Source organism: Colossoma macropomum, unplaced genomic scaffold, assembly GCF_904425465.1.
Source record: "Colossoma macropomum unplaced genomic scaffold, Colossoma_macropomum, whole genome shotgun sequence".
NCBI classification, from domain to species: Eukaryota; Metazoa; Chordata; class Actinopteri; order Characiformes; family Serrasalmidae; genus Colossoma; species Colossoma macropomum.
Genome location: NW_023494800.1, coordinates 11,065,977 through 11,075,785, shown reverse-complemented (window position 1 = coordinate 11,075,785; position 9,809 = coordinate 11,065,977). Strand labels below are relative to the sequence as shown.

General features: G+C 37.7%; 1 protein-coding gene across 1 annotated transcript in view; it reads right to left on the bottom strand.

The window, feature by feature from the left end:
- Positions 1-848: 848 nt before the first annotated feature.
- mmp17a (matrix metallopeptidase 17a) overlaps positions 849-9,809 on the bottom strand; it is a 65,005-nt gene continuing 56,044 nt past the window's right edge. The window contains exons 9-10 of the mRNA XM_036588190.1: positions 7,811-8,068; positions 849-3,608 (exon numbers count right to left, since the gene is read on the bottom strand). Of these exons, the coding sequence (XP_036444083.1) occupies positions 3,283-3,608; positions 7,811-8,068 (584 nt within the window). The 3' untranslated portion in view covers positions 849-3,282. The remainder of the gene's footprint in view (positions 3,609-7,810; positions 8,069-9,809) is intronic.

Below are 9,809 nucleotides of genomic sequence, written 5' to 3'. Positions count from 1 at the left end.
GCTAATTCTGCTGTTGGCACACTTGATTCACTTGTTTTTGCTTAAGCTAGGAGTCAGAGTCTTTGACGGTCTTTTACAGCTAATCCTGCCAAGGAAGAGCAAAAGCCTGGACCAGGCCGTTTCTGTTGCGCCTTCGCTTCATGGAAGCTACAGGAACGTGATCAGCCTTCATACCAACAGACGCTGCTACTTTCTGGGTAGCCTCACCTCTTTGTCATGCAAGTTAATTAGGAGCGCTGGAGTATATCATGGATAATATTGCTGCTCTAAGCAGAAGATGCTAGAGCCATTTCCACAAAATCAAATGAACCCTGTTCAGACCCACTGGATCTGATTCTGCAGGCAGTGTGCATAATAGCAAGGCAAAAAGCACACACACTCTCGCGCACATACACCGCCTACGGCTTGCTTTCGTCCACGTCTCTCGTATGAGGCAAAAGAGGAGGCCCGTTACCAAGGCGACAGATAGTTTCCATACCTATTGTCAGATATGTATTCTGTGTGTGCCGCCACCATGCCAGCGTAACGTTTCATCACCGACTGCCCTTGAAAGTGGCATGCAAACAAGGTGTCCGGCTTTCAAAAAATGCAGGACTTCCAGCCTAATGCTTGGCGTACAATACCACAAAAAGCACCAAGCCAAAACTAACAGTTCGGAGCAGGTAGACAACTTTGATTGCTGCTGTTTTCAGTTTTTGGTGGGAGAAACGCTCAGCAGCTGCCAGTCGCTGAAAGCATCTGTCATAATGGTGGAGAAAATAACTTCTTAGTCCTCTCACTTTTCATTCCACCCCCCCTCCAAAAAAAAACAAAACAAAACAAAAAAAACTGCACACAGTCAATCAATATCACCACTCACTCTTCTTTTCCTCTTTATTTTTCTACAAAAATATTTGCCCCATAAAAAAAGACAGTTTGGGATTTACATTGCTTTTTTTGCAACTGCCACGGAACCTTTCACCTTAAATATATCTGTATATTTATATATATATACTGTATATAAGTAAATATTTTTAGCAATCATAACAAGTCCAAGTGTGAGGTGAGTGCACTCTCAGCAGGCCCATGGTGCCTGAATCAAACATCCTCCTAGTCGCTCCAGGATACAGAACTGTTTTACTAAAAAATGTCTTCTTGCCTGAATACAAGTTAGAAAGACTGGAACCAGAAAAAAAAAAATCTCGATTCCCTTCATAAACAAAGCTGGAAAACATTTATAGCTGTGGTAACCAAGGCATTGTGAATCCAAGATCATGCATGCCTGCAATGACTCAGCTCCAAAATACTGCTTCTTACAAAAATACACAATTCATAAATGAATATTTATCAGTAACTAAACTGTAAACATTGAAAAGTCAGCTGAACTTTACATTACAAGGTTAATAATTACACAGCTGTTCTTGAGTTAACTCAACCTGAGTTCACCCAACTCATAGTCTTGTCAAAAGTTTTCTCAGGCAGGTAAACAAAACAGAATATGTTCTCCACTTGGTTTCCATCCCACAGTTCCTCCAGGCAGTTCCTCTGCCTGAGCTGCCAGTTATAGAGGCTGTGGCATCTATAAATCTTAAATTTACTCTTCAATTATTTATGGCTGATCTGAAATTTGAATTGAACATCATACAGTAAGTTAACAGAACAGTAATATGTGTCTTGCATTATTATGTAAACCTATTATCTCATGTTGAATAATGAATAAATGAATGAAATTAGATCAGCTATGTTACTTTTTTAAATGTGTACTTCAGAGGCTCCTTTGTGGTGCAAACCACAAACAGCAAGAGATCACATGCTTTAACCCCAGCGATGCCACAGCCACCCGTAACTGTGAGTCCAATACAAGAAACTGCCTGGTGGGATTGTGTCCCAGCTAGCTAGAAACTGAGCAAAAAACAAATTCTATACTGTTCACCTTTAAGTGAGATGCAGAACTAAAAAATGGGAGAATTATTTATGACTAAACAAGAAATTTTGGCCTTTCCTCGCCAAGCTTTGGGGTATGGTACAATTATAAATCTGTGATCATGTATTTTCCATTTCCATTACATTACTCATTTACAAATTAACCATATGGCCCTTGAGCACCTGTGCTGCATTTTCTTGCTGGGTAGAGCTAGTAATGGTGCAAAGTATTGACTGATCAAACACAATTGTCACACGTTGTTAGATGACTGCTTTAAAAAAAAAAAAACACTAAAATTGCCAGTCTATGATTCTCAAATAAGGCAAACAGCAAGTAAAAAACAAACTAGAGAAATCTCCTCCACTGTTGCTACTGCTGTGTTCACTGAATTTATGTGACCACAAAAGCTAAAGAGATCTTTGCTTACTTTCACAGTTCGGACATGTGTACTGAAGCAGGGTGCGAGTACTTCTGGGTTTGGATTTTTAACCAGACCATGCTGTACCGTACTGCCTGGAGGTAAAACACCATTTGAGCTGGTTGACAAGTGTCGTCAAGTTAAGTTAATTCAAGAAAAGCTGCATAATCAGTTACCTGACAATTTTAAGGTGAGATGACTTTTTTTTTTACAGTGTAGTACCGATGAGGTGGAGGCCCTGTGTTCTCTGAGAGTCAGTGACAATAAAGAGAATTGAGTTACAAGATGAGTAGAAGGACAGAGTAAGAAGTGAAAGTCAATGCTTCCAGAGGATAAAGGCCTGGGTCAGTGGTGATGGACACCAAGTGATTGGGTAGTTAAAGCACTTGAAGTGATGAGAGTGATGAGAGGCCACTGATGCATGGTGTCCCATGATGCCTCTCACTTCGACACTGCAGACAGCAGGGAGCCCCATTCAGAGATTTTTTGCCTTTCCTCCTGAGCTATTGTAATATTACTACTATCACTATCACCATAACCATCATTATTAATCAGCTTCGTTACAAGTTTTAATAAAACTTCAAACTTCATATGGTGAATATGTTCAAGGTATTAAATCTTAAAGTATATTATACTCAACACGCAAAGTGCTTGAAATGAACCTGTTTTGAGGCACACAAAATAATTTCAATACACAACAATGATGGGAATAATAATAATAGTACCAGTAATAATAATAATGATAAACAGTTCCAGTTTTAGTAAAAAAAGAAACAAAACAAAACAAAAAAAACAGAACAAAAAGCTGTGTAAGCAGGTAAATCCTTCACTGACTGAAGTATCAATTCCATTCAGGCCAGTGGCCAGCATTCCTCGCTGCTGTCCAAGTCCACAGGCTGCTGTGTGTCCAGTCTGTGTGTGTGTGTGTCCGTGTCAGCACAGGCCTGTGGCATGGCCCTCATCAGAGCGAGACAGATGAGAGCGTCCATGCCAGCGTCCAGAGTGGCGCAAGCAGCCAGGTGGGCGAGAGCTGTAGTCGCGGCCCAGCAGGCGAGCCTGAGTCTGATGTACAGGAGCACACCTCGTAGCCATTCTCTGCATGGTCCACAGGGTGCTGACCGGGCAGCCGCACGCCTGTCCCATTATTCTGTGTTTCTGGAGAGTCCGACTGCATGTCTGCACACACCAGCCAGTCTTTACCAATGGGACGCGGGTAACTAGCCTCTACCTCCATATCACTGCCAGCAACCCGCCAGTACTCCTTCCCTTTAAAGAAGTATGAGGCACCTGCAAGGAGAAAGACACACAAATGCGACAGAATGAGAAAGAGATATGATTTATCATATTTCCCAAATGCACACAACCATTTAAAAAGTTTAGAATCACTGGTCAAAAGTTCAGAATCTCTGTTTTCAAAAATGTAAGAACAATTTTGGTGAAGAGACATGTTGAAAATTACTGTAATATGATGCTATGGAACTTCATAGGTTTTAATTCATTCGTAAGAAGCTGTAACAGAATCTTAGATGTGTCCTGAAAAGAGCTATAGATGACTCAATAATTGAGAAACCTGTAAAAATCCAGCACAAAATAAAGAATTCATTCAAAACATTCAGAGTGCCTACATTTGAAAAACGCTAAAATCTTTAGACTGATAACTTGACACAAAATTACTACAAATAGATAATTAGACAAAATCATTCAACATTAAACAACTTAAACAGTGAATAAAATGTTCCTTGTTTATTTTAGTTTATACTGTATATTGTCCTTTTGAATAAAATAACAATGAATATTAATATGAAATACAAACTTTTCAGTGGTAGTGTAAACACTATAGTTCAAAATGTTTGTAATCACTTGTCATATTAATAACTGTTATTCAATTAAATCTTATATGGTGTAAATCACAATGTTATAAACTAAACATAAACTGATGGTTTATTCACAAATAAAAAATATTTTGCAAACAACAATTCGTTCTGACATGATAAAGAGCAAAACTGTTATTTTATATATATTTCCTGTTATCTATATATTTATCTATATACAGTAATTTCTTGTCACTAAATTACTATGAATAGCTATTTGATCAGTAAGATGTGGTCATCACCTTTTAAATATGAGGCATTCTGGATATTAATTTTAGTCTGAGCAAACTTAATAAAAAACGTGGATGCGGTTTAAACATGCTAAAAGGGAGTTTTCAGGATATTCTTACAAAATGTGTGAAATACATGAAAATTAAATTCATGTTACAATCATTTTCTACATGTATCTGCAACAATATTTGCTTATATCATTTAAAACAGTGATTCCAAAGATCTGTATGGTGATTTTTAAGTGTAGCGTATATAGCTTTTCTGCCGTATCACTGGGACTTTTTCTCACTCTCGTCATGTTTTCCTCCTCTCTATGTCTCTCTCTGCTGGTGGAAAGGGCCTGTGGTGCTATCTCTCTGAAGAGGCTCCATCTGCCAAGCCCCCAGGTCTCAGATAGAGGTTCCCCCTTGGGGGCTGGCTGGGCTGAGAACTGTCGCTTTTTAGCTTGGCCTGTGCTCACACACACTTCAAACAGCTGTGAGCAGAACCTCTGGAGTTGGCAGCATCTCAAAAAACCACACACCTGACATGCTAACACACTTCCCTCCACACACATCCGGCTGCCAGAGCGGCTGCAGGGAGGAACATTTACACTGCTCACACTGAGCCTAATGCTGTGCCTTTGTGTGTGAGTGAGAGTTAGAGAGATACTGGGGGTGAAACAAAACTACATTTTACAGGTTTGATATGATTTTTGATTCTGAGGTCAAGATTTGATTCAATTTTTGATATTTTAAGGGTTTACAATGCTGATTCTACAGAGCTGTAAATATATACTACACAGATTTCTTTGATAAAGATAAATTAAAGCTCTCGATTAGAAATTTTTTGTTAGAGAGCCAGCCCTCTAACAAAATAACCCAAAAATCACAACCCCTAGAATATATAAGAAATTTCAAACAACAAGCTCAGGCATTTGAGCGTGTCTATGTCCATAACATAAACCCCACCCTTTTCTCTGATAGAATGCATCCAGATGTCTAGGACACAGGTTTCCACAAGAGCTAGACACTAAGAAAAGACCAAAGGGCATATCAGCGATGTAGTTTTACAATTTCAACATTCATTTTTTCAAATGTTCTGATACTTCAAATACTATTGAATTTTACACTCTTACAAGATACAGGGAGCCAGACAGATTCAAAGAAAGGTGAGAAAGTGAACAGGGCCTAAAAGATTGTATAGATTATAATGGGATATTTGTCTGTGTGTGTGTGTGTGTGGTCTGAGAATATTGAGTTTTTCTTTTCTGAACAGAAAAATGAAAAATGAGGAAATGGCATGTTATTGAAAACTGGGAGTGGGAGTAAGATGGGTGAAGAGAAAGAAAAAGAGAAAGACACAGCCCGTGGGAGAGCATTTATGCTGTGATGAACACTGTGGTATGGTCTGGCTCACTACAGTGCTGCATTGATTGGCATCATGATTGAGTGGTGTCTGTGAGAGCATGACTCCTAGTAGTTCTTTTTCTTGTATTTTTGAGGCATCACTATAATTTTACACAGTTCTGATGGTTCTGAAATTTCGCAAAGAAATTAGAACTTTCTCCTAATCTTTCTGTCAAATATTGACATTATATATAATACATTACTTTGGTAGATGCAAAGAAAATAAGCAGGATGCCTAACTGCAATAAACATCATACTACATAAATATGAAGCTCAAGCAAACAAATGATTCCTGGTGGGCACAGAATGATTCTAGAAAAATGGCACATAGGTCTATTGCATATCTTTGAATATCTTTGAGAAAGTACTATTCTACAAACTCTCTCACATCAATGATACATGGAAGCCCATACCCACCAGGTAGTGGAGAAAAAAAATGCCTTTTTTTCTCCTTCTGCTTCTGGCAGCAGTTGGTCAAAATATTGACTTTTTGTATTTTAAACTAATGACTTATTTTCTCAAAATGTTTAACTTGTATCTCAAAATAATGACTTATTTTTTGAGATTTTGAAATGTCGGAGTTATGAGTAAATTTTAAAAAGATAATTAAGATAAGATAATTTGGTAACTATTAAGACACTTGTAGTCGTTATGCATTATTCTGACACAGTAAGTTAATATTTTGAGAAAATATTTTTTTATTTTGACATATTAAGCCAATCTCTTGAGACAATAAGTAATTATTTTGAAACACTAAGTCAATACTTTGTTCTCTTCCTGGCAGGAATGGGCTTCCATAGTGATATCATATTGTCATTATAAGGTAAAACTGAGTGGCTGTGAGAGTGAAAGCACAAGCAAGCCGAGTGTAACAACGGAAAAGGTATGTAATCACACCAGTGGTTGAGAGTGCCACTGCACTGAGAGCCACTGCAGACAGCTTTTGACATTCAAATGTGCATTTTTTCCATTAAAATCGTCAAATATTTGAAATTCTTTGCTTTGTCATCCCTAGAGCGTCCTCCAGGAACACACAAACCACCATCATCCTTTTAGTGTAATATGTTGTTATTATATGGAAAAATAAAAGCTGTGTGTGTCATAACAATAGCATATTATACACACACTGTTATATAACCTACTCTCAATAGCATCAAGGTTCATGAAGTTGTTGGCATCTAAGCTACAGTAGATCTAGACACATGCATTCCACTGCAGACATTTTTATTAACTGATTAAATGTATTTTAATACTTTCAATACAGCATATGATGCGTTTTCAAATGAATAGCTTACAAGCAAACCTTCAAGGAAAATGGCTTTTTCATCTCCTCATTGAAACCAATTTAATCCTTAATTTACAAGCAAAATGAAAAGAATGTATGTGTCTACATCTACATTCTCTCATGTCTCCAAAGGCTTTTCAATTTTATTCACAGAAGGATGTTTCAAAGGCATGCTCTCCAGTCTTAAGTGAGGTAAAGACTAATACCATCGAAGCAACATGCACACACACAATAGTGCGCATTAGACAGGACATGATGCCCCCGCTGCCTTTAGCTCAGACAGACTCCTCAGCTGCTGCTATGACAACCATACAATTAAAAACATCTGTCAGCAGTTCTTTCATAACCCAAACAAGACAGCCATTTCTGCCAATTCAGAAAGTATAACACAAAATATATATACACAATTGTATATATGTACTGTATCATCTTGACACCTTCACCAAAGATAAGACAGTGAATGTGACAGATGTGTTGTTCTAAACAAAACATACTAGCAAGGATATACAAGACAGGATATACAGGCTTGTTGTTCTGGCCTGTCAAAATGCTTTGATCACATATTTGGATATATTTTCTAATAAAGGGACGTAAGCAGAACCATGTGTGATTCCTACACGGACAAAAGAGATAGAAGAATAAAGCTGCTGTGCATTTCAAAGAAACATAGAGAGCAAGGACTATGAAAGAAAGAGCTGGAATATCAGCACTCACTATCAGACCAGCGCATGGCATCATCGAGCTGAGCGGGAATCCCTTTCCATAATGTAGTGTCTTTAGGGTAGCCCGGGTCCATGTGCCGCAGATGGTCGTCATAGCGCCAGTAACGGTTGTCCTTGAAAAAATAGGTCTTGTCATTATGCAGCCAGACAAAGACAGCATCCACACCCTCCATGGGCAGTCCAAAATCACTGATCGGCCGTGGATAGCCTTCCTCCACAATGTTGTCCTTGAACACCCAGTATTTCACTCCTAAAGCGAGAAAGAGGAGAATTTTTAGTCAGTTACCATGAGCTGAGAAAAAAGTTCAAAATAAAAACTAGGGGTGCACGACTGTAACTAACTAGGACTGGTTACTAGGTTATAGTATGTTCAAAATGTCGCTGCCAGGATCTTCACCTTTTCAAAGAATAATCATATCACCCTGGTCCTTCAGAGTCTTCACTGGCTACCCATTACATTCTGTGTTCAGTATAAGGCTCTTCTTATTACATATAAAGCTTTGCATGGTCTGGCTCCTCAATATTTGGCAGAGCTTCTTCATCTATACGTCCCATCCTGTACTTTAAGATGACAAAATTTAGGCCTTCTTCAGGTTCCAAGATTTAAATTGACTTCTATGGGTGGTCAATCATTTAGTGCAGTAGCTCCCAAATTATGGAATACTCTCCCCCAGTTTATTTGGGATACCAGCTCTCTATCTTCATTCAAACCTCTGTTAAAAACTTGCTTGTTTTCACTGTGTTATCGTTGTTCCGCTTATACTTGAATGTTTACCTGTATTGCCCTTTTGCTGTTAATTGTTTAATGTGTTGATGTTCCTTGACTGTAAAGCGACCTTGAGCATGGGAAAGGCGCTACATAAATTAAAGTGATGATGATGATGACTGAAATCAGTCAATATTTGCTCCTAATACTCTATCAGTAATCAGATGATTTATTTTCATTTTGGCTGATCTATGCTGAGATTTTATGATGTAAATAACGTAAGTCAGCTAAGTACACATCTTTGTTGGGTGTAAAAAAAAAGTTTATTAAAAAATATATATAATAAGAACTGCCAAACGATTAAAATAACGAATAGCTATTATTAAAATAATCACATCTGTTTTATTTGCGCAAATTGAACACAAAGAAAGATTTTCTTTGATTTAAAGATTGGACCAAGTATGCTTCAACAGAATGTTTGTATTACTTGTTATGACTCAATAGCATTATTTGTGAACTTGTGAATTTGTGAACTCTGTCTGGCTTCACATGAACTAAACATAAAGGTCATAAAAATAACCTAAGATAAATGCAGTTTTCTATGTTCATCACCAACGTCTACTGAGAGCCACAGTGGCTGTGTGTTCCAACTCCTCTGGGCCTCTTGCACTGCAACGTTACCTTTTGTTTTGAGGGAAACTGTAGCTTTCCACTTTGATGTGCTGTGTTTGCTTGTAAATAATATTTCAGTCTCAACCTCAGTGATAAACATAGCACTGCAGTAGCTGGGAATACCTTCGGTTTAATTAAGGCAGTAATAATGGAACTTGATATTTAAAAGCTGTATTTGAATGAGAGGAGTGCGAGACTACATGAGAAGAGTCATAGTGACAGCGTCCAGAAAAAAACACAGTGTGCGATCAGCTGAGCTTCAGGGTGGAACTATGGATGGTTGAAAGGGACAAACCAGAAAAATGCAGTTAAAACAGAGTTAAAAAAATTTGTGGAGTACATAATTTAGCGCTTTAACATGTTATTAATGCATTAACTCTGACATCTTTAAATATAATATGTACAAATATTTTGTAATATGATCATTATTTAAATGTAATTTATAACCCCATTTCCAAAAAAGTTGGGACACTGTGCAAAATATAAATATGAACAGAATGCAATGATGTGCAAATCATTTAAGCCCTATATTTAAAGGAAGATAGTACAAAGACAACATATCACATGTTGAAACTGAGAAATATTGTTTTAAATGTATGCCCATTTTGAATTT